Source organism: Babylonia areolata, chromosome 17 (assembly GCF_041734735.1).
Source record: "Babylonia areolata isolate BAREFJ2019XMU chromosome 17, ASM4173473v1, whole genome shotgun sequence".
NCBI classification, from domain to species: domain Eukaryota; kingdom Metazoa; phylum Mollusca; class Gastropoda; order Neogastropoda; family Buccinidae; genus Babylonia; species Babylonia areolata.
Window position 1 is genome coordinate 19,283,447 of NC_134892.1, and position 25,000 is coordinate 19,308,446.

At 41.9% G+C, this 25,000-nt stretch overlaps 1 protein-coding gene across 11 annotated transcripts in view; it reads left to right on the forward strand.

The window, feature by feature from the left end:
- Nucleotides 1-25,000, forward strand: part of LOC143291713 (uncharacterized) — a 73,308-nt gene that overhangs the window by 22,198 nt on the left and 26,110 nt on the right. For 4 of the 11 annotated variants that reach the window (XR_013056574.1, XM_076601746.1, XM_076601744.1 and 1 more), the window contains exon 1: nt 14,162-14,621. The exons of 3 other annotated variants lie outside the window; for them this stretch is intronic. Coding sequence is in view for 2 of the 8 variants with exons in the window: in XM_076601741.1 (XP_076457856.1) it covers nt 472-912 (441 nt within the window). In the remaining 6 variants the exon portion in view is untranslated. Of the gene's footprint in view, nt 1-471; nt 5,055-14,161; nt 14,622-25,000 lie in introns of those variants that run through there. 4 more of the 11 variants (XM_076601741.1, XM_076601742.1, XR_013056571.1 and 1 more) reach the window with 3 other exon arrangements.

The window sequence follows — 25,000 nt, forward strand, 5'->3', positions numbered from 1 at the left end:
AAGTTTCAAGTTTCACACAGACACACACACACACACACACACACACACACACACACACACACACACACACACACACACACACACACTGGAACACAATTTTCAGGTTTTGTGATTGTCAGTGCAGTTGTTGCTCTGTTCCTGCTACAGTTCACATGTTCTTTGGCTGATGACGAAAACGACGACAACGACGACAATGATGCGTATACGAAATAGAAGAGGAGGAGGAGGAGGAAGAAGAAGTTGATGATGACCATGCAAGTGGTGTTAGTGGTGGTGGTGGGATGGTGGCAGTGGTGGTGATGGTGATGGTGGTGGTTGTGGTGAGGATGTAGATACTGCTGCAACTGGTGGTGGTGATAATGATAATGATGATGATAATGTTGATAATGGTGGTGGTGATGATGAAGATAATAACGATGAAGGTGGTGTTGGTGATGATGATGCCCCCTCATAAAGACAGCCTGTGTGCAGGATGTACCACGAGGATCACAGTTGAGAGAAGAAAGAAAAGACGAAGGGGAGAAGAGGGATGAAACAGGGAAACAGCTGACACGCTCTTCGAAAGAGATCACCAAAGAAGCCAAAGAAGCGAAAAGGAAAATTGAAAAGGCAAGAAAGCAAGCTGGAGAAGCGAGAAAGAAAGCGAGAAAGAAAGCTGAAGAAGCGAGAAAGAAAGCTGAAGAAGCGAGAAAGAAAGCTGACGAAGCGAGAAAGAAAGCAGAAGAAGCGAGAAAGAAAGCTGAAGACGCAAAAAGTCAGGGTAAGAATCAGAACAAAGTATCAAAATTGGAAAAAGAAGCTGCAGATGCGGAATCGAAAGCTGATGAATTGGGAAAAAAAGCTGCAGAAGCTGAAGAAGCGAAAACACTTGAAGAGACGGGAAAATATGCTTTAGAGACCACTGTTGTTTAGAATGTTAACCCTCACAGCTGACAGACCTATATGTCACTCTTGTAATGGTAACAAAGAATGTGTGTGTGTGTGTGTGTGTGTGTAATTTTATTTTATAAATTTTATGTTTTGTTTCATTCTTTAGTTCGAAATGAATGTTGTAGACTTTGATACCCACTGATATGACAGCGTTTTCAGTTGTGAAAATGAATTATGTGGTCTAGAAGTGTTGATGTCACAGGAAATTGGCTTAGCTGTTGTTTGGCATCTGTAGGGAATTAGTGTCTGCAGTGCTCAGAGGAACATCATTGATGTATATATCTAATTACTGATTTTACTTTGCTTTTTTCTGATTTTGCTTTGCTTTTTTCTGATTTTACTTTGCTTTTTTCTAATTTTGCTGTGTGTAAATGCCCAGTGAATGGTATTCATACATGCGTTGGAAACCATGTACTATTCTCACCTGGCCATTACGTAAAAGGAAGCTGATAGGTTTTTGTTCATTTGCTTATTTGTATTTCTGTGGGTATGATGATGGCAAACTATACTGGAGGAACAAAATATGATACTGTTGATGATGTCCTACAACTATGCTTAGCAATGTGATGTTCTTTAGAATTAATGGGACTGTCTTTTGTTCTTTTTTTTCTAAGTGTAAGGGGTAATGTCTTCACTAGACGAATTAATGTCCGTGTGTGTGTGTGTGTGTGTGTGCTTAGAAACAATTATTCCTGAGGTCTCGCCACTCGCAATGTTGTCCCCTTTCTTTCCCGAGCTTTACAGCGTGTGGTTCCTTGGGGAATCAAACCATGATGGGCAGACTGTGTGTCTGGATGAAGGCTTCCTCGGACACTGTTGTTCACTGTTGAATACAGCTCAGTGGATTGTTCCAACCATCTCTTTATTGCCTAATGAATTTAACTATGGCTTTGTTCAGGATTTATGGGGTGCTGACTTCCTTGCTGTGACCTTGTTCTGTTCATTTGATTATTCCTGTAATATCTCTGATGGTTGCTTGATATCCGACCAGAGGCATTGGTTGTTGGCACAGTTCCAAGTGATTGTCTGGGACTTGGGGAGAATGCTCATGTCCCATTTGTGACAGATAACACAGTTGTTTTTGTATCAGTCACTGGCTCCATTAATGTCGGCAAAAGTGTTTTCATGTTCGTCTGCATCCGAGAATGTATGAATAGTAATGTTGCATATACTGGGTCACTCCGTCTGGTTTTCTCGTGTTCTGAGTAATCAGAATTGGACACGATCTACTCAAGATGAAGTGAATTCTTCAGTCCTGGGTCTGTATTCTCTCCTTCAAGGTACTGGCCAGTCTGGTTTGTGCGGTGGCTCTGTTGAGCTTCGGTATGTGGAGTTCAGCATTTATCCCATTCGTTTTGTACGATGTGGAATCGATCCATTGGAGTTCATTAGAGAAGCCAGTGCTCATTATTCTGACTTTACAGATCGCAGTACAAATTTCTGGTGACCTAATTGTTCTCTTTGCCTTACCTGGTCCGTGTGTTTCTGCCTTTCTGTCAAGTAGGTGTACACTGAGGTCCACACAGCTAGGGATGCACTTTAGCACTTCACAGGTTGGTGGCTGTCCAGCTTCTGACTGGCGACAGCTGACTGTTGGGTCTTGGTTTTTCCTTCCACCTTTGTTATCTACATTGAGGACGAATCGTAAGCCTTTACTGTTGCCTACTGACTTCTGTTGATGCTTTTACGGTGACGACATGGCGTTCAGTTTACCTCTCCATCAGAACACCCCTCTAGTTTTCTTCTCCTGGGGATGATCCACAAGGCAGTGGGGCTCTCTGTCCATGGCAGAGACATCGTTGTTGGATGCTCGGAAGTCCAGAGACTCAAAGACAGACTTTGGAGCTGTCAAGCACACCTGGCTGTCGAGGGTTTGCCGTCTGTGTTAACCTTTATTTTTGTTCTGGCTGCCAATCATGATCCACGTGCCCAGACTGCCCCCGTGATCTGTAAAGTGCTTATTTTGATCTTATGCGGGCATAATATACACATGGCAGAGGGGGTGTGCATCTGTCGACTGGGTGAGATTTGGATTTTGAGGTTTGAGCTCTTGATCCCTTGACTGAAAGCGAAAGCCGCACACCATTTCTGCCAGTGTGACTGACTTAACTTTCCCTCATGTCTCCTATGTTCTGTCATCAAAGTTTTCGTTTGTATCCCTTTCTGGTCACGTGTCAGTACCACACACCCTCTCCCCTCCTCCCCACACGGACACTGTCCACAACATTAGAGATTTCAGATTGGTTTCAGAATGTGTCAGTTTTCGGTGCCATGAGATGCCCCAGAGTTGTTCCATCCTTAATCAAGTGCTTCAGATCCTGCTTTGTTGTTTAATCCATTCAGGTTGTTTCGTGGAATAAGTGGTATTATGTGAATACATTAAAAGGAATGTACGATATTGAGTATATGAATACTGATTTTTAATATGTGGGTGTATTTTTATGCTGGCGATATGGTTTTATTTGTGAAAAGACAATTTATTATTTGTATGTAAATAGTGCTTGAATTGTAACAATAATGGACATAGATGGATAAGCGGATATAATCTCACTACCCAGATGGACGTTGAAGGCAAAGGGACCCAGAGCTTTTAACTATTTAACCTACAGAGCACATGGTTGTTTATTTCTACTTTTGATAAACAGGAGTTTGTGAACAGTCCATTGCTTTTGGAATATTTTATTTTGGAATACGTTATTTGGAAGCTTTAAAATGCATATTGTGATGATATGTATTTTTTCAGGTGGATTTGTCACCATTCAGTCTATTGTTGAATGGGGGAAAATGTTTTAAGCTTGCATCGTTTTAAACATTTATATCCGATTTAGGACAATTTCATGTGGAGACCAACACCTATCAAGATATGACTGCCGTTTCTCACAGCATATAAAAGCTTTCTTCTAAAATACATAATTGATCATGTTAGCTGCTTTGAATAACTTGGGGGAAATTTTTGTTCTAAAATGTACAGTGTATATGTTGGAACGAATATGAACAAGTGATTTTGTATAGTCTGCTCAAGCTTTGGTAAATGAAGTACAGCATCAGGAATCTGTATACGTTTATCGTTTTGCTTTCTCTTTCCTGTTCATTGCTGATGATGCTGTTTTTGATTTATTTCTGTTTACGGTTATACAACAGGCAGTGACAATACGCGTACATGTTACCGTCAATTCTTTGTTCTTCCTGGTGTGCACATGTGTGTTATTTTGACCTTTTTCATACAAAATTTGGCTTATTTTTTCTGCTCGTTGTTGATGATGTTATTGTTAATTTATCTTTCGCGCCCTCAGTGGCTCATGTGTATAAGCTAAAATTATGTAGTAATCTTAATTTGGTTGTCTCTTTGCCTGTGTGTATGTATGTATGTATGTATGAATGTAAAACTATGTATGTGTGCATGAGTGTCCATGATACAATTTGACATCTTCATTTTTGTCTTGAAATAGTTTGTCGGTTCGGATTAGACCGTATTTACGGCTCACTAGCAGATTATATCGCTAAGCCTCCAGATCTACAAGATTTTCATAGGTAGTTCCAAGTTCATTACCAGATTGACGTGATTTTAAGACCATATTTTTTTGTGCATTTTTATTGCAGCAAGCACATTTTCAGTTCGTGAGAAAGAAACCGAAAAAGGGAGATTACCAAAAATCTGCATATGTTTGGAGAGTTTAGTACGATTTGTTGAACCCAGAAGGTCATGATGAAGGCAGGGAAAGATTGAAACTTTGGTCGAGGTTCATGTTAGGATCGCAAAACAAAACTTTCGATGGAAATCATCTGCTCTCAAAAAATAACTTTTGGTTCGACATGTATTCGTTTGAGACGGCGAGCAAATATGTGTTTTGGAATTATAGTAAGTACTGGTAACACCCGAACCCACCACTCCCTTTCCCACCTTGCTCAATTACCCTCAATTATCTCCCAACCCACCCCCATGTACCCATGTTTCGCTTTCGCTTTTTTTTTCCTTTTTGTTAAAAATCAGCAAAATTCACACGTGAACCACGAAGGCCTTGCTTCATGCTTGACGAGGCTTCTACAGCTTAGCAGATGTACGTGTATGTTTTACTTTGACTTTTGATTAAGAAAAAACGGAATTAAATTGTATTGATTCTCGATTCCAGTGTGTGTGTGTGTGTGTGTGCGCGCACTTACTGAGTGCGTGCGCGCATGTGTGTGTGTATGTGTGTTTGCGTGCGTGCTTGTGTATACATGCGTGTGTGCGAGTGTGTTGCGTTACGTTTTATTAGATTTTATTATCACTCTGTTTGTGTATGTGTGTACAGATCACGTGTGTGTACGGGAGTGTATCCGCGCGCGCGTGCGTGAGTGCGAGCGCGTGCGCGGGTTTTATATCAGGGTGTATATATCATTGTACATGCCCCTTTTCTTCAAACACACACTCACGCGCGCGCGCGCGCACACACACACACACACACACACACACACACCAGACTGGTCCCTATATTGATGTAGATATGGATCTTTACGACCAATTCCCGCTTTATGTCCGAGGACCGGGCAGAGTGGTAAAGAAGATTTAAAGTAATGTGTTAACCAATTGTTGACACAGGCATGCAACACGGTAAGCAGGAAAGCTGGGCGTCCCGCGAAGTTCCTTACCATGGTCATTCACCTCTACGGAGTCATCTCAGCCATGCCAGATGTGGTGGTGACTCACACAGCCCTTCCACAGAACGTTCATACAACGTTTTCCTTTTTTTTTGTATGGTGCTAGAGCACGACACTCACGATTAGGATGAAGTAGAAAGAGATAAAATCCGCGTCCGCACGAAATCGTCTTTAGCCTGCATTGACTGCAAACCCATGTTAAGACCTTGTTGAGACTGACCCATACGTTTACTTACAATGCTGCCCCAGTATTACACACTGAAAGGTCTTTGTAGCGTATCACTCCATGCATTGCAGACGCTGCTGACCTCTTTCGTCTTGGAATCACTCTGAAGAAACCTGAAGTCCGCACTCTCCCTCCCCCACCAGCCTCAAGGAGCAGAACCCACCAAGTAACGCCACAAAGAAGTCAAAACTGAACACTGTCCAGCAGCTCTGCTATCTCCAGAGCTTTATCTCCACTGACTCATGAATTGACAAGGAAGTGGACAGCAGACAGACTGAAGCGAACAGTGGCTTTAGAAGGCTCCACAGCAGTGTGTGAAACAACAACCACCTCACAACTGAGATCAACTGGTGGATGAACTTGCACCCCCTACTACCCGCATGCTCCCTGACAGACCTTCCGCCCCATGGTACACACAAAACATTCGACTTGCAAAATGCAAACGTCGCCAACTGGAAAGACGATGGCGATCAACAAAACTGCAAGTCCACAATCAAATATTCCGAAAACAAATGAATAAAATCAAACATATGATCTCATCAGCAAAGACAAACTTCTTTTCTTCTCAAATTCTCGATGCCACATCCACCAAATCTCTTTATCATGTCAAATCTTCTTGGAACTGCAAAAAGGACTCCTCTTCCTTCTGCCTACACTTTATCTGAACTCCCCAATGTCTTCTCCTCTTTCTTTTTCGACAAAGTCCAAAATATTCGTACCATCTTAGACCAAATGTCTTTCCAACCTGCTCATCCTGATCCTCAATTCAGCGGCACTCCCCTCCATTCCTTTAATCCATTGACTGAAACAAGTTCATGAAATCCTGAAAGAAATGACAATAAAATCCTGTGAGTTCGATCCTATCCCAGCCTTGGTCTTTTCCCAGTGTGTCTCACAGCTTCTCCCCACAATCACCAATATTTTCAACTCATTCCTTCTCACTGGAACGTTTCCATCCACTTTCAAAATTGCAATCGTCCGGCCTCTTCTGAAGAAACCCAACCTGGACGCAAACATTTTGAAAAACTATCGACCAGTTTCTAATCTTCCATTCATATCCAAACCCCTTAAAAAAGCTGTCCTCAAGCAGCTCAACAACCACTTTTGTTTCAACAATCTCCACATTCTGAACAATCTACTGATAGCGTCTGACTCCCTTCTCACTCTTTTCGACTTGTCAGCCGCCTTTGACAAGACCATTCAATCCTTGTTTCCCGTCTTCATTTTACATCTGGTATCAACAGCACTGTTCTAAACTGGTTCAAATCTTATCTCACTGATCGATTCCAGTCTGTCATTGTTGATAATTTCCAATCTGAAACCGTTAAAATCGAACATGGAGTCCCACAGGGATCTGTTTTAGGCCCAGTGCTCTTCACACAGTACACTGATCATAATATCAGTCGTCATTCTTATGCTGATGACACTCAACTCCAGAAGAGTGATACCCATGAAAAATTGTTGTTGTTCTTGCAAGAAACATCCAACTGCTTCCTGGACATTCAAAACTGAATGACTCGAAATAAGTTACAATTGAACGCAGACAAAACTGTAGCAATGATCATAGGAACTAAACAAAAACTGTCTTCCATCACAATTGACAACCAAACTTGGCAGTACATCTATCCCTCTTTCCAGGTCAGTCAGGAACCTCGGTGTTGTCCTTGAAAATACACTGTCCATGCAAACATTTATCAGTCAGACATGTCAGTCCTGCTTCTGACAACTGCAGCGCATCAGTGCCGTCCGGAAATATCTGTCCACTGACGCAACATCTAGACTTGTCATTTCTCTCATTCTCTCTCGCCTTGACTAACTCTCTATTGTCTGGTTTGCCTGCTTCATCCATTCAGTCCCTTCAGCGCATACAAAACTCTGCTGCCCGACTCGTCCTCAGAAAGAAAAGATCTGAGCACATCACTCCTCTTTTGCAACATCTCCACTGGCTCCCTGTCTCACACCGAATAAAGTACAAGATCAGCACTCTATGTTATAGATGTATTCACAAAACTGCCCCTTCCTATCTCTGCGGCTGCCTTCACCTCTACACTCCATCTCGCTCACTACGATCGGCTTCGGATCCACTCTGTTTACGCATACACAGATTCAAACACTCAACTGTTGGCTGCCGTTCTTTCTCTGTCTCTGGACCTTGCAATTGGAATGAACTTCCTCTTTCGCTTCGTCAAGTCTCCACACTCAGCTCTTTGAAGTCTGGCCTTAAAACCCACCTCTTCCCAAATTAGCCTCCCTTGCCTGCCTCTTCCTTGTCTTTAGTTTCTACAGTTTTAGAGTTATGCATGCGTGTGAATGACTGGTGCGAAAGCGCTTTGATTTGTCTCTGCACAAGATTCAGCGCTATATAAATACCATTATTATTATTATCAACGTCTTCAGAACCGTGGAGCTGACCACCCTCCCTTACGGCTCTGAGTGGTGGGTCATCTTCCGCAGTTACATCCGCCTCCAGGAGAGAATCCACCAACGCTGCCTCTGAAGACCTTGAGGATACATTGGTATGACTACATCACCAATGTTGAGGTCCAACAACAACAACAAACAAAACAAAACAAAACAAAAAACAAAGAAAAACATAGATAAGTTTTGTACACTTAATTGTATGACTTGTACATTTTCCTTCCATAGTATTGTAACAAGCCCAAAATCAGTGAGTGAAAAGTCGTATTTATTCCATAAACGCTATTGATTTATTTGGCATTGTGTGATTTATATACAAAATAAAACGGTGATCGACCCAAGAAAGTCCGGGTACAAAAAAAAAAAAAAAATGTTGAGGTCAGAAGAAAATCTAGTCACCAATATCGAGGTCATTCTGCGTTCGGAGGGGGGTGAGGGTGGGGGTCTCGAGGACGAACGCAGACATACACACACAGACACACAGACACAGACACAGACACACACACACACACACACACACACACACACACACACACACATGTGCAGACATGTAGAAAGAAAGACAGGGAGATAGACAAATTGGCAGTTTGACAGACAGCTGTTTTTGAGAGACAGAGACACACAGAGAGAGACAGAGAGAGAGAGAGAGAGAGAGAGAGAGAGAGAGAGAGAGAGAGAGAGAGAATATGTCCCCTTAGCCCCGAACATAGATATGGACGAACATACAACTTTGTAGACAATGGGAGAGCAGAACGAATGTAAACATCAATTAAATGTTTCAAAATGGATTTATCATTTAGAAAATTTAATTGGAAAAGACGTGGAAACAAATGACGAGCAAAAAACAAAAGTTCAAGATGAACTTGAAAACACTGAAATGTTAGATGATGGTAATACATTAAGTTTCAATAAAGAAATTACTGAAGAAAAAAATACGAAAGGCATGCCCAAGTCATAAAAACAAAAGAATCGCCAGGAAGGAACGCAATAACAAATGAGATGATCAAAAGCGGTCTTCCGGTTCTGTTACCTGTCATGCAAAAGCTATATGATATAATATATACAACTGGTATGTATTCAGCCAATTGGAAAACTGGTATCAGTATCCCTTTATATAAAAGCGGCAACCCAATGAACCCAAATAACTATCGGAGGATTACACTGACTAATACATTTGGTAGAGTATTCTGCACCATCCTGAATACAAAAATGAATGAATATGTGGAGGCTAACGACGTTTTGATCAAAGAACAAGCCAGATTTCGAAAACAAAACTATAGAACCACGATCAAATCTTTGTTTTAAAAGAGTTAGTAGATGAGATAATGAAAAAAAAAACAAACCCAGTCGTGTTTTGTAGATTTCCAAAAAAGTGTTCGACAGTGTTTGGCATGATGCAATAATGCTGAAGCTACACCGAATAGGAATAAAAGGTAAACATTTTAATATCATAAAAAAATATGTATACGAACGCTAAAATCTACGCAAAATCACAAGATCATTTCAGCAGAGAATTTATTATTCGAAAGGGCGTACATCAGAGAAATACACTCAGCCCAACTCTATTCAATATTTTCATAAATTATATCACCACAGATATGAACTCCCCAACGATTGACAGCACTTCATCTACTAGACTCCCACGTCTTTTATATGCAGATGATTTTGTTATTATATCATTATCTAAAGACGGCTTGCAACAAAAACTTAACATTTTACACTTTTACTGCAGTCAATGGGGCTTACGTTTGAGCAGAGAAAGGACAAAAGTAATCGTTTTTATTTTCTTTCAAAAACTGTCCCTGAAATACCCCTACATTTCAAATGCGGAGAGGCCATAATTGAAACAGCAGAAGAATATAGATATTTAGAGTTTATATTTCATAGAAATGGCAACTTAAGTCGAGCACAAGGTCATCTAAAAATCAAGCAAATAAGGCTCTACATGTGCCACTCAGAACATTTCGTAACACAAATATGAATATAGATATCATGTGTCAGTTATATGATACTTTGATGACGCCTATTTCAACATACGGAGCAGAAGTTTAGTTTCCATATGGTGTTGCAGGAGATGTATCGTTTAATTTATTCGAATCACGCAGTAATTGTCTTTTCAACAAATTTCCACATGAAAGACTTCTTGTCAAGTTTTGTAAACAATTACTTGGTGTACATAAAAGAGCAATGGTTCTCTCCGTTTGAGGAAAATTGGGAAGATTCCCTGTTAGCCTAAAAATAATGTCAAGTTAATGGCTACTGGATACACATATTAGAGCTTCCTCAAAATTCACTTGCATACACAACATATAAATGCATGTATCGTCAAACAAACAAACAAAAAAAATGTTCAGTGTCCACTTTTCATGGGAAATTAATTAACTGGCACTGGATTAGATCATGTTTGGAAAAATCAGTTCACTTTTAGTGTTAAAAGATTAAAGTATGCTATGTCGAGGCAGCTTGAAAATGGGTGTGTGGGATTTTGGAAACCGAAACATAGCAGTTCATCTAAACTGGAGATTTACAAGAACGCTGTGACAAATTGTAAAACTGAACCGTATTTAAAGAACACAGCAAATACACAACACAGGAAAGCACTGACCATGTTACGAATCAGCGCCCATGACTTACAAATCGAATAGGGAAGATATAAAAATACACCGAAAGAACAAAGACTGTGTGATACTTATAACAGTTTAGAAGATGAGATTCACCTTTTAGACAGTTGTGAAAAGTACAATACTTACAGACACAGATTCCAAATCGATATATGTCGTCTAAATGCAGAGCCTAGTGAATTGATCCTTCTGACAGAGTTGCAGTCAAGGTTGCCGAAATTTGTTCACGATTGTTTCTCTTCTTTATATGCTCATGTTTATGTTCATGTTTCATTGTGTGTTATAAACTTTAAGGTTTTATCACTATAAAAAGTATATTCAATTTTATTCTATTCTATTCAGTTAAAGATGGTGGTAGTGGTGGTCATGACTACGACAGTGGGGGCAGCACTACACCACCACCACCACCTCCCTCCCTCCCACGCCCCACATTCAGCCTCTGCCTCCACCAAATCACCAACACCATTTCTACCCCCCACTTCCTCACACAAACCTCTATCACCTTCACGTCCACCATTGTGCATTCATTGAGAACCCCATGGTATACCACAGGCAGCTTACACACACACACACACACACACACACACACACACACACACACACACAAAAAAAAAAAACCCAACAAAAAAACAAAAAACAAAAAAAAAACACAAACAAACAAAACACAAACAACAGAAAACATTTTGTGAAAATATATCTGCTTTCATAATGTAGCCATGTACCCGAGTTGTTCTATTATAATAAGGGGGAACGGTACAAAAGAACTATTTAATGAATGAATTAAAGGATAGACAAGAATGACAAGAATCCCCACACACAGGCCAGGAACATATAGAGGCCAGTCACAAACGGGTTTTTCTATTGTTTTATTTACACAGTAGTTATTTAGAAGTTGAGAGAAGAAGAAGAAGAAGAATGAGGAGAAGAGATAAAACAGTGCAGTGATACGTAGCGAGATGTCAACCTCTGGGACAACGCACACACACACACACTGCTTGCAAAACTGCAAGAGAGAAAGAGAGCGGCTCTGGTCAGATGACTGACCAGGTAGAAAATGACCACTGATCACCCACTCCTTCTCTTTATGCAAGGTAAGCGGACTGCAAAGACAATCGGGTGTGCCGCGAAGCAGACCGGCTCAAATGCTCCTAAATTTGCTCAGCAGTGTGTTAGTTACAAGGTGTTCAGTGATAGATTTCTAAATGATTCCTGAACCGATTTACGTCGGATAGGTCGCAAAAGAAAGAACTCAACGCCTTCTTTCTAATGAGTATAAAATGAAGTGTTGATTATTTAAGATAAATTTATAATCTTAATTTAAGTCACCTGAACAAGGTCAGTTTTAGCGAGCTCATCGCAGAAAATTACAAACTGCGTTAAATCAGTTTAACGTAGGCAAACACAAATGGTATAGATTTAAAGATGGAATTGCGACGATTCTGCCAGTATATAATACTTGTAGTTTACTGATCCGACAAAAGAGATATTATTAAATACGCTACGTCAGAAACAGAGATTACAGTTCGCCCAATTGCGTACCGCGACACTTAGCTGGAGTGGTTTGTGGCGAGACAAAATGACGTAAGTTTCAGTTTCAGTAGCTCAAGGAGGCGTCACTGCGTTCGGACAAATCCATATTCGCTACACCACATCTGCCAAGCAGATGCCTGACCAGCAGCGTAACCCAACGCGCTTAGTCAGGCCTTGAGGGAAAAAAAAAGGTGAATAAATGATAGATAAGCTTACACAAATAAATTAATAAATAATAACTATAATGTAAAAAAAAAAAAAAAAAAAGTAAAACATGAAGACACACATTCACATATACACCCACACATGCATAACAGATATGCACCGAACATGCAGTTTCACAGATATGAAAGCACAGTCAAATACATATAAACGTACATGAGGTCCAACACACACACACACACACCACACACATTACCCTGCACCTCCTCTACCCCCCTCCTCCACACACTCATTTCTAGTCTACGTATCACAGCTTCCACGGCACACACACACATACACACACACACACACACACACACACACACACACACACACACACACACACACACAGATGAACACTTACTTGTACAAGCGCACACACATATGCCCATATCTCCGGGAGACACACATATGTACAAAGATATATATATATATATATATATATATACATATATATACGTTCCAATATCCTGTTGCTCCCACAGTGTAGGCATGCATACACTCACATACCTCATCCTCTACCCCACCTCCCCCCGCACCCCCACCTCCCCCTCACACACACACACACACGCACACACACACACACACGCACGTGCACAGAACTCCACTGACACTTGTGTACACTTACACTCTCGCGCATGCACAAACGCACTCAAAAATACAGACCCACACATGCACACAAACACACACATACACACACGCACAGAGGCTGCCACTGATTGGCCGCAAGAGGGATGGGAAAAGATCTCTGATGCCAAGAAAGTGGCGTCTAGTGTGTTGCTCAGTCTATTGTATTTGGAAAAGCCCACAGAGACTCACAAGCCCACAAATGACGTAAGCTTAGCGTCAGTTGAAAACTTTAGACTGACGAATGATTAAACTGAAACCAAGTATGCTTCTAACTGATTCAAGTGTGTGTGTAAGCACAACAAATATAATATAACAGTAAACGATACAGAGACTTGATTTAATAGATGTTTAGAGAATAGGTTAAGAATGGGCTTTGCGTTTAAACCGGGAATGGCGTCACACATTCTGCGCAAGTGGTTGTAGGCCAGCAAGTTAGTTGCGAAAATGGCGTCTGCTATAGATCAGATTTCAGCTTGTGCTGTGAGTTGAGTAGCCAGTCGTATTGAGCACATGGCTACAATAAAGTGGACAGTAACTTATTTATAAACCCTGTCGCATCGCCTGACTGTGACAGCTTTGTAGCATTACGTAACGTGTGTGTCGCGGCATTTGGCTGTGTTTGTCAAATTGTCAGCACGACTTCCACGAAGTCACTTTCTCGCTGTCTGTTGGCCTAAAAGGAAGGCTCATATACCAGTGTAGCAACCTAAGCGAAACCCCCTTTGATCCTTTTTACCCGGTGTGTAAAGTCTGGCTGGCCCAAAATTACCCTGGTGTCCATGTGGACCTGAAGTGACAAGCAGGGATAAACCTTGAAAAGTGGGAGAGTGGGCTGGCCAGAATGACCCTGGGGTAAGTCTCACCAGGTGGGGAGCAGTTTGAGTTTGTCACACCGGGTGTCAGGTCTCTGTCCTTGGCCCAGTGAACACGTCATGTGTGTTGATCTGTTTTGAAAGCACCACGACTGAAAAGACTTGTTGTGGTAGAGGGAAGCGTGCAGCCGATTTGGAGAGGGGGTGGGGGTGGGGGGCTGAGTTTGGCGGATAGTGGGACATGATGTAGGGGCGGTGGCACTGAACTATAGACAGATTTATACTTACACACACACACACGCACACACGTTTAACTGGGCTGTTTGTTGGTTCACGCGCCATGTTTTTTTCTGCTTTGCACCACACAGAGAGGTGAGTTACTCAATTACACCAACAGGAAAGCTCGTGTTCTTGATTCTCAGTGCTTTTCAGTGTTTGTATTGATCCGGATCAATAAGGAGGCTTAACGTAGAGGACATTATAACACGGCAACTTGTGGCGATTCCTGGCTGTTGACAAAGAGAAACGATATCGATCTAGTCATGCACATACTTGTTCACTCCCTTCTTGATCCAGTCGCCATAACTTCATTTCTCTTGTGAAGACAGAAGACAGGTGAGTGACTGCTAGCAAGAAGAGTTGTTTTGATGTTTAACTTGGACGAAAGGGGGGGGGGGGGAAATACTTGGTGTCTTCAGTGAAAAATACTTTATTTAGACTTGCATTTGGGTATGTCTAGTTGCAACAGGGCGTTGGTTGTGAGCAAACATTTTTGTCATAATGAATGAAATGCAAAGAATGAAAGATATATTTATGCAAGAGTGGGACGAATCAGTAATGTCTAAAGATATATATATCATATATATCATAACTACAGACTGTTCAAAACTGGTTTTAAATGTGAGCAATATTTTGACGTTGTGGATAAACAGTGTTTTAGGGACTGCTTGACAAAATTACGGCTTGGTTTGCTCCCTATAAATGGATCATTTTTTCAGGAGAACATTCAAATGTAATTCAAAATACTCATGTATACGTTGTAACGTGGTCGAAGATGAAAATCATTTTATAAACAGTTGTGACCGCTACAATAACTCAAAGCAAAAACATCTGAACTCTGAAGGTCGATCATATGTTCACTTGCTGAAGAATGGTTCTATTTATAGTATTCGGAAACTATGTTTATATATTTAATGGCCTGAAGATACGACAGGAATTCGTCGTCAGCAATGAAAACATTTAGAATTACAATGCACAAGAGGCACTTTTGTTCTTCAGGTTGAAGTTAATATGAATTTTACATTGAACTTTCGTTACGTGATCACCATATTGTGTACTTTAGTCACGGCTTGTGGCGTTTATTGTGCGTGTGTTCACGTGCACCTCTTTTCTCATTCCCTTCTCCCCCTTTCCTCTCCCCCCCCCCCTCTCTCTCTCTCTTCCTCTCTCCTTCACCACCCTCTCTCCTTCACCACCCTTTCCCCTTCGTGTGTATACTCAGCTTAACGCCGAGCTTACGCACGTCCTTTCCTTGGAATATATGTGGCATGTTCCAATTCTTAAATATGTTGACATCAGAGCAGAATTCAAGAATGTATGAAGTTGGGGGAGAAAGACTCCCCTTTGCTTTTGATGCCGAGCTCTCTCAAGAGACCGGGGAGAGCTTTTATTTTTCTCAGCACGTTGGGTTACGCTGCTGGACAGGCATCTGCTTGGCAGATTTGGTGTAGCGTATATGGATTTGTCCGAACGCAGTGACGCCTCCTTGAGCTACTGAAACTACTGAAACTCTCAAGAGACTGGACACCGTTCCAGCGTGTGAGCTGTTGGGTGCCGTCTGTGAAGTCGTGGGGCGTTTCATTCTTACCCCTTTCTTCGGTGTGTCGGTGTTGGTCTGTGTGGGTCTGTGCTTTCACCCTGGGCCAGTGGTCTGCCTCTGTATCTATTTAATATATTTAAGTGCTCTGGTTTGTTACGTGTACTTTCCTATGACCACAGTAAAAAACAACAAATCAAAACAAAACAAAAACAACAACAACAACAACAAAACCCCCAAACAAACAAACAAACAAACAAACAAACAAAACTGAGCTGAACTTTTCTGTGTATGTGTGTTGTTGGGACGTTAGTTAGTCTCGGGAGGGTGAGGGTACATGGTCAACCCCTTATGGGTTGTGACAACTTTTGACCTCTTTCTAGGGGCTGGAGACCGGAGATTAAAGTTTTTGTTCTTGTTCGTGTTATCTCTGTGTGTCTCTCTGTGTCTCTGTCTCTGCCTGTCTGTCTGTCTGTCTGTCTGTCTCTTTCTCTCTCTCTCTCTCTCTCCATGCCCCATGCCTGTCTCTCTGTGTGTACCCTTGTCTGTCTGCCTGTCTGTCTGTCTGTGTTATGTCTTTCTGTCAGTCTGTCAATCAGTATCTGTCTGTCTCTTCCTTCCTCAGATTGTTTAAATCTTTGTACAGGTGTCACATACAAATTCTGGACCAAGTATGTTGTACAAAAGAGTGGTACTGGAGACGGTAATCATATTGAGTGAAATGTGTGCTCAGTTATTTTTGTTTCATTTATTATGGTGGTGGTGGTGGTGTGTGTCCATCGAGATCGATGATGACCATCGTTGTCATCCAGCTGGTGGATGGGGGGAGGGTGGTGGTTTGGGGGCCGGGGGGGGGGGGATGCTCATGAGTCTATCTGTGAATGCGCAGATGGCTGAATAGTCCCATCTGCGCACGAAATGTTCGCTGACAGTTGGGGCAGACAAAGACAGGCATATCATTTTCAGGGAGCTAGTTTGCCCGTGACTTTCTGGTCTGCCTCTTCTGAACAGCTGCAGCAGTCCTGTTAGCCTCGCACAACTTGGCGCCTTTGTGCACAGCAGCGCGCCATTTGTCACGGTCCATTGCAGATTCCTCCAAGGAGTCAGGGTTGATGTCAAACGCTTTATAGTAGGGGGCATTAAATATAAATCCTGCACTTTGTGATAAAAACATAATAATTGACATACATGTACAATAAGTCCTAATGAACCCATTAAGCGAGGGATCCACTTTTCCAGTGGCTTGTGGCAAGCGTAAAAATTAATTAAAATTAATTACGAAGACCATTTATACCACTCACACGCGAATGGGACACCATAGTATTTAGCAAGGCAGGATGTGGCGTGACCCCGGCCTGACCCGCAGCTGTCAGCACCTTCCCTATTTCAGAGACTGGCGCTTAGCGCGCACTGCGCTGGTTTGGTTGTTCTCATCGCCCATGGCAGACCAGAAACTGAAGTACGGCAATCCTTAGCGACAAAAGTTAGATTTTTAAAACGAAGGTGTTATGCCTTTTTCTTTCTTTCTTTTTAAATTAAAAAAAAAATCATTAAAAAAAATCTGCTATTGAAGTGTGGTAATCAACAATAGGGTATTGCTATTGCGTTTAATTTTTAGATGAAAGTATTATATAACTGTAACTGTACAGTTTACAAAAAAAGTGAATAAATAAATTAATAAATAGATAAATGAATAAATAACGAAAGAAAGAATGACACAGAGAGAAAGAGAGAGAGAGAGAGAGAGAGAGAGAGAGAGAGAGAGAGAGAAGAAAATTAAAAAGGGATTGTTTAGTTTGTACAAGACAAAATGACCTAATTAATTTACGGACTTAATGATATCTATTGACAACCCTGTAGATTGCATATTCTGTAAGGAAGTATGCTTAAATTGATTTTTTCGTATGATTAGAGCATATAGCCCTGAAGAGGCCTTCACAGTCGACAGGGTTCTGAACAATGTGAAATTGAAACTTAAAGAAATGAGCTCGCCACAACTGTCTTGCTTTGTTCTCAGAGAGAGTTATGTCATGTCAATGCAGACAAGTATGTGGTTGCTGTGATCCGCCACAGTCCAAGTCGATGACTGAAGACGTGGTGGAAATCAACTGGAATCTTTGTGCGTTATGTCAAACAGCATCACAAGAAACTTTGATCTGCCCAACCAAGCGAGAATGTGCTGGTTACGCCTATGTTACTGAAACCTTTGCTGATTTTAAAAGATTAGGACATTGCCCAATTCTGTTGATCTGTCTTTGTTTGATGAAGGAGATGGATATGAAGCAACGTTTCTACATTTTTCTAAGTGGCAGAAGAGATGTAGAACAGAGGAAAGCAGGGACAACCTCTAAAAGGAGACTGGGAGCATACATACATATATATATATATATATATAAGAATTTCAAATCCAGTGCTAGTCCTGTGAAAACAAGAAACCTGTTTGGTATTCATGCGAATAGATTAATGCATTTTTTAAACAGTGATGAGGGTATACTGCAAGGAGCTGGACTTAGGACTTGATTACAAGATGAGAAACTGTACAGAAGAGCTTCAGCATAGAAGTCTTTTAGTTAAATTTGCTTCAGGGGACATGGTAACAATAGATGTGTACCATACACATGCTCATTTAACTCTATAGACGTGCTGACAATCTGTCAAATGCAAACTCACGAGAGAAAAATAAAGACATGACGATGATATGTCTCAGTTGTGTAGAATATACACGTATGGACTGGCACAATCAGGAATCGAGCAAACTGAAGTGCATTCATCACGTATCAAACATAAACTTCGCACAGCTCTTCCAGACCCCATTGCCACTTTACAAAGCAGAGAAGTGTCCTAATGTTTGACAAAAACCTCGGTGACACCATCAAGAAACACGCAGTTATGATTCAGAAGCCTCACATCTTGCAAAAACCGCTGAGCTGATTAGAAGTGATCTGTTGTAGCCAGATAGTTCATTCAATGGCAAATTCATCCACAGAATGTCAAGAAAATTGTATACATTTCACCTTAAAGGCGCCCATCAGCATGATAACCAGTGGGCCAGATTCCATTGAAGAATTAACCACTCCACACCAGATTCAAACTGTTGTCAGTATATCACAGATAATTGCATATAAATGCAAAAAATCATTAAAAGCAACATCACATATGCAGCGCAACAGGACACAGACATCATTCCTAATCTACTGGCCTTAAAGTTCATTGTCAGACAAGAAAGAAAGGGCTGGTTGAAATCCTTCATAGCCTTGGCCTTGGAATCTCATACAAGCGTGTGTTGTCTATTTCAACAGATATTGCAAACAGTGTATAGCAAAAATTTGAAACAGACGGTGTAGTTCTTCCGCCAAGAATGATGACAAACATTTACATAGTTGGAGCGGTCGACAAAATTGACCACATCTCAAGATTGACAACAGCGGGAGACACCTTCCATGGGATATTTGATGCAGAATAAGCATGAAGACGCAGATGCAATTATGCACTTCACACCCCTAGTTCAGCAATCGGTGTCAGCCAGAATGGAAATAATGCCCCCCACCCCCCTCTCTGTCACCTACACAAAAGTGCATCCAGTTGCTCTGACCTCCAAAGATGTCTAAATACCACCATGTATCGTCAGTGCAAAACCAGCCGTCAGACTTGAAAGCAAGACGCGCAACACTGAAAGTGAATGGTTGGTGTACTGCAAAGGTGTCAGCGTAGTGAGCAAGGACGGAGGGGCGGATGAAGACATCAAGAACCGCATCAACAAAGCGAGGCATGCCTTCAACACCCTGCGGCCAATTTGGAACTCTATATCTCTTTCCACTCACACCAAACTGAGGATCTTCAACATCAACGTTAAGGAGTCCTCTCGTGTGGCTCTGAAACATGGCGAACAACCAAGACGAACACAAGCAAACGACTGGCCTTCATCAATAGATGCCTGCACCGTATTTCAAATGATCAGATGACCAGAGAATGTATCAAATGCCTGCCTCTGGAGAAGAACCAACCAGGTGCCCATTAGTGAGGAGATCAGGAAGAGGAAATGGGGCTGGATAGCAATACCCTTCGAAAGCCTCCAGACGACACCACAAGACAGGAGGCGAGCTGGCTGACCAAAGCAGACCTGGAAAAGAAGCTTGGAGGATGAGATGAAGGCACAACCGGATGGACATAGGCCCGGCTGAAGAGAGCAGCCAAAAACCGAGTCCACTGGAGTACTGTTGCATCCCTATGGTCCAGAAGGAGTCAAGAGGCAAAAATCAAATGAGTAAGTCACTGCAAAGGTGTCACTGAAGATGAACGTGAGATTGCCACTGGTACACTTTCCTGGTCAGACTTCCATGCTGCACGTCATGAGTATCTGGACAGATATACTAGCAACATTGGCCATGCTATCAGAAAATGTGCACTGAATCGCAATGACAAAACATGTAATGGACGTCGTGCAGCCTGCGGTGGAGCATCCAGGGCAGCATGGAGTCATTGGACCAACCTGTGTATGCCCTGGGCAAGAAAAAAAGTGAAATGTGAAATTACAGTCACCAGTGTGCGCAACGGTATATTAAAATTTCTCCTTATCCTCCCACATCGGACTGCTGTAAAGGACTGCAGGACAGAAGGCAGTCAGGCATCAGCGACAAGACCCACCACCCTTCCTTGGAAGCACTCTTTACCCTTATGAGAATGAGAAGGATTTTACTATTCTACAATCATTCTTCTCCACATTGAATCTAGTAAGTACGATATTGTCTGTCAGTGCTGAAAGAAAGGCAAAACAAGCGAATTGAGCGTATATGTTTGCAGTTTTTGGTGAATGCTTGATATGAATTAAAAACGTATCCAAGCAAAAATGTTTTAGACATGCGTGTGGTGCCTCTGGAAATTGGCAGAGCTGATCGACCTTGATTATACTTACATTCACAGATTTACGATTGATTTTCTTTAATTACAAGTATATAAATAATAATAATAATAATAATAATAATGGTACTTATATAGCGCTGAATCTTGTGCAGAGACAAATCTAAGCGCTTTCGCACCAGTCATTCTCACGCACGCATAACTCTAAAACTGGAGAAACTAAAGACAAGGAAGAGGCAGGGAAGGGAGGCTATTTTGGGAAGAGGTGGGTTTTAAGGCCAGACTTGAAAGAGCTGAGTGTGGAGACTTGACGAAGCGAAAGAGGAAGTTCATTCCAATTGCAAGGTCCAGAGACAGAGAAAGAACGGCGGCCAACAGTCGAGAGTTTGAATCTGGGTATGCGTAAGTGGAGTGGATCCGAAGCTGATCGTAGTGAGCGAGATGGAGTGTAGAGGTGAAGGCAGCCACAGAGATAGGAAGGGGCTGATTTGTGAATACATTTGTAGCATAGAGTGCTGATCTTGTACTTTATTCGGTGTGAGACAGGGAGCCAGTGGAGATGTTGCAAAAGAGGAGTGATGTGCTCAGATCTTTTCTTTCTGAGGACGAGTCGGGCAGCAGAATTTTGTATGCGCTGAAGGGACTGAATGGATGAAGCAGGCAAACCAGACAATAGAGAGTTACAGTAGTCAAGGCGAGAGAGAATGAGAGAAACGACAAGTCTAGATGTTGCGTCAATGGACAGATATTTCCGGATGGAACTGATGCGCCGCATTTGACAGCAGCAGGATTGACATGTCTGATTGATAAATGTTTGCATGGACAGTGTGTTGTCAAGGACAACGCCGAGGTTCCTGACTGAACTGGACAGAGGGATGGATGTACTGCCAAGTTTGATTGTATTAGTTGTAATGGAAGAGAGTTTTTGTTTAGTTCCTATGATCATTGCTTCAGTTTTGTCCGCGTTCAATTGTACCTTATTTAGAGTCATCCAATTTTGAATATCCAGGAAGCAGTTAGATGTTTCTTGCAAGAGCGACAACAGTTTTTCAGGTGTATCACTTTCTGGAGTTGAGTGTCATCAGCATAAGAATGATGACTGACATTATGGCGGCTGATAATTTCAGCGAGAGGAGCAGTGTACAGTGTGAAGAGCACTGGGCCTAAAACAGATCCCTGTGGGACTCCATGTTCAATTTTAACGGGTTCAGACTGGAAATTATCAACAATGACAGACTGGAATCGATCAGTGAGATAAGATTTGAACAAGTTTAGAACAGTGCCGTTGATACCAAATGTAAAATGAAGACGGGAAAGAAGGATTGAATGGTCTATCGTGTCAAAGGCGGCTGACAAGTCGAGAAGAGTGAGAAGGGAGATCTGTCCTGAGTCGGACGCTAGCAGTAGGTTATTCAGGATGTGGAGGAGAGTGGTTTCGGTGCTGTGGTCAGCACGATAGGCAGACTGAAATGGGTGGATGAGATTGTTGAAACAAAGGTGATTGTTGAGCTGCTATATCAGTATCATCAATGTCATATCTTAAGAGACTGAAGTACTTTGCAAAATATCAACTCATGGCAGAGGAAATTCAAAAAGAGGCTGAGTTGCTATCATAAACGGCACCCAAAGATCTAGACACATCTTTTTCCCCCTCCCCCTTCTTTTTTTTACATTAAAAAAAAAAAATTTGTTTGTTGTTGTTTTTTTTATGTTTTTTAAAAAATATTTTGTTTAGGGGACAAGTAGCCCAGAGAAAGATGAAAAATATGTACATGTTCTTTAAAATGTATGAGCAACATAACAGTGCACATTGAGATTAAACAACGACCAGTTAGCATCACTGACACTGTGACCTATTTTCTATTTTTATTTTATCTTTATTATTTTTGTCACGAAACACTCCTGAAGACATTTACATAACATAGCAAGTACATAATAGCATAATTAACATTCGGAGGCCACATTCTGTACATTTCCACGTGTGAAATTGGGTAAGAAAACGAAATAACCGAGAAAATAAGTGTCATTTGTTTTGAACTCAGTGACCTACTTTAGACGCTGACCACACCCACTTCCGGTGCAGTGATAAGGTGGATCCCTTGCTTAAATGAACCACAAATGAATAAGGAATAAGAAAAACCAAACAGAATGTTTTTATCATGAAGTGCAGCTTTCACCTGTTTTTCGGACTTAATGCCCCCTACTATTAAGAGAGACTTTCAGAATATCTCTGAAGCGCGTCTTCTGGCCCCCGTGTGATCTCTTCCCTTTTTGCAGCTCGCCATAGAAGAGCCTTTTGGGCAGCCGATGGTCTGGCATGCGCGCCACGTGTCCAGCCCAGCGAAGCTGGGACTGCATGAGGATAGTGAAGATGCTGGGAAGGGTGGCTTTTGCAAGCACCTCCGTGTCTGGGGTCCTGTCTTGCCACTTGATGTTCAGTAGTTGTTTTTGTTGTTTGAAATCAGAAGCAAGATAAGTAAAACAAAAGAAAGCAGAAAGGAAACGGGTACAAGAAAGCGACAGAGAGAGAGAGAGAGAGAGAGAGAGACAGACAGACAGACAGACAGACAGACAGACAAAGACAGAGAGGCAGAGAGAAACAGACAGACAGGCCTTTTGATTGTGTGTCAAAACCTGTGTCTCTGCAAATGGTTTTCCTGTCCATTCTATAGTGTCTGCAGTCCATCATTTCGTTTGTCTTCTTATCCGTCTCCATGTTCTTGCAAGGCCACTGGTTCTTGTTACCTGGCGATAGCAGCGTAGCATTCTTTTCACAACTGACATCAGCAGATCTTCAGGTGGTCCATTGGGCTTCTTGGTAGTTTGGTGCACTTGTTCACTGATGATGTGGTCAGTGTGTCTGTATCTTGCGACAACACCTCATTTCCCTGGCTTTCGCAACGAGGGTCCATGTCTGGCATGCATACAGGAAGATGGCACATACCAACATGTCATTCACTGAGGCGTCTGGTATTGTTTCATGGATATGTTGCTGTCCTTCCATACAGGTTTTAGTCTGGACGGTGCTGATGTTACTTTTGCTACCCTTGAGAGTATTCCTCGTTTGGATCCTTCATTGCTGACGGTGGATCTCAGGTAGGTGAACTGTTGAACAGTTCCTGGCTTCTGTTGCTGGACAGTTATATCAGCAGTGATGGTGGTGGCCATCAGTGTGGTCTTCTCGACACTGATTTCCACGCCATAACCTGTCGATGTTTCATCCATTCTTTTAACAAGCTGGCTGAGTTCTTGCTCACTACCTGCCAAGCCGTCGATGTCATCTGGGTTGTGATGGTTCTTCCTTCCACGCTGACTGTGCAAGCATGATATTCTAGTGCGTCAGTCATGATGCGTTCCAGGAATATGTTGAACAATGTTGGTACAGTCCTGACGGACTCCAACAGAATTATGGAACCACTCGCCAATTATAGGTCCTTGGGTGAATACCACGCTGGTTACTTTGGAGTATAGTTGCTCGATTATGATGATAAGCTTTTGCTGATTATTTTCTTTTTTCTGTTTCCTGTTTATGTCAGTTACGGCCATTAGTGCCTCCTGCCAGACTGAAGAATCCCATCTGGTGTTGGAGTTGTTTTTCGCAAAGGGTGCACAGGTGAACGATCTGTTCAATGCTACTTCTGTCTTTGCAGAATCCGTTCTTCAGCAATGATGATATCTGCATTAGGCTGTAGTCTGTACAGAATCTAGGAGGAAAGAAAAAAAGAGAATGACAACAGAAAAAATGCAATAGCATATATGAGTCACAGCATATTAGTATTAGGTAGGCTATAATATTCGAGTACACGTGGGTCACAATGACCGTAAAAGTACCATACACTTGAGTCAAAATGTGTGTGTGTGTGTGTGTGTGTGTGTGTGTGTGTGTGTGTGTGTGTGTGTGTTTATTGCTTTACAAAAAATTGTGTCAGGTATAATGTTTTTAGTTGAGTACTTGTCTAAGTTTGTTTTGCTGCACCTGATGTAATTTCTCTTAATTGGATAATACAGTTATTCATATCTTATCTTATCCTATCTCACACATGCGAACACATACGCTCTGTGTGTGTGTGTGTGTGTGTGTGTGTGTGTGTGTGTGTGTGTGTGTGTGTGTGTGTGTGTGTGTGTGCGAGACAGACAGACAGACACACACACACACACAGAGTCTCTCTCTCTTTCTTTTCACACACACACGCGCGCGCGCACGGATACACAGACACACACGTACACACACACTTGTGCGAACACACACATAGATATAGATTCAAAAACACATTCTTACATGCACACACAAAACTACAGAAATGCACACACATGCACACAA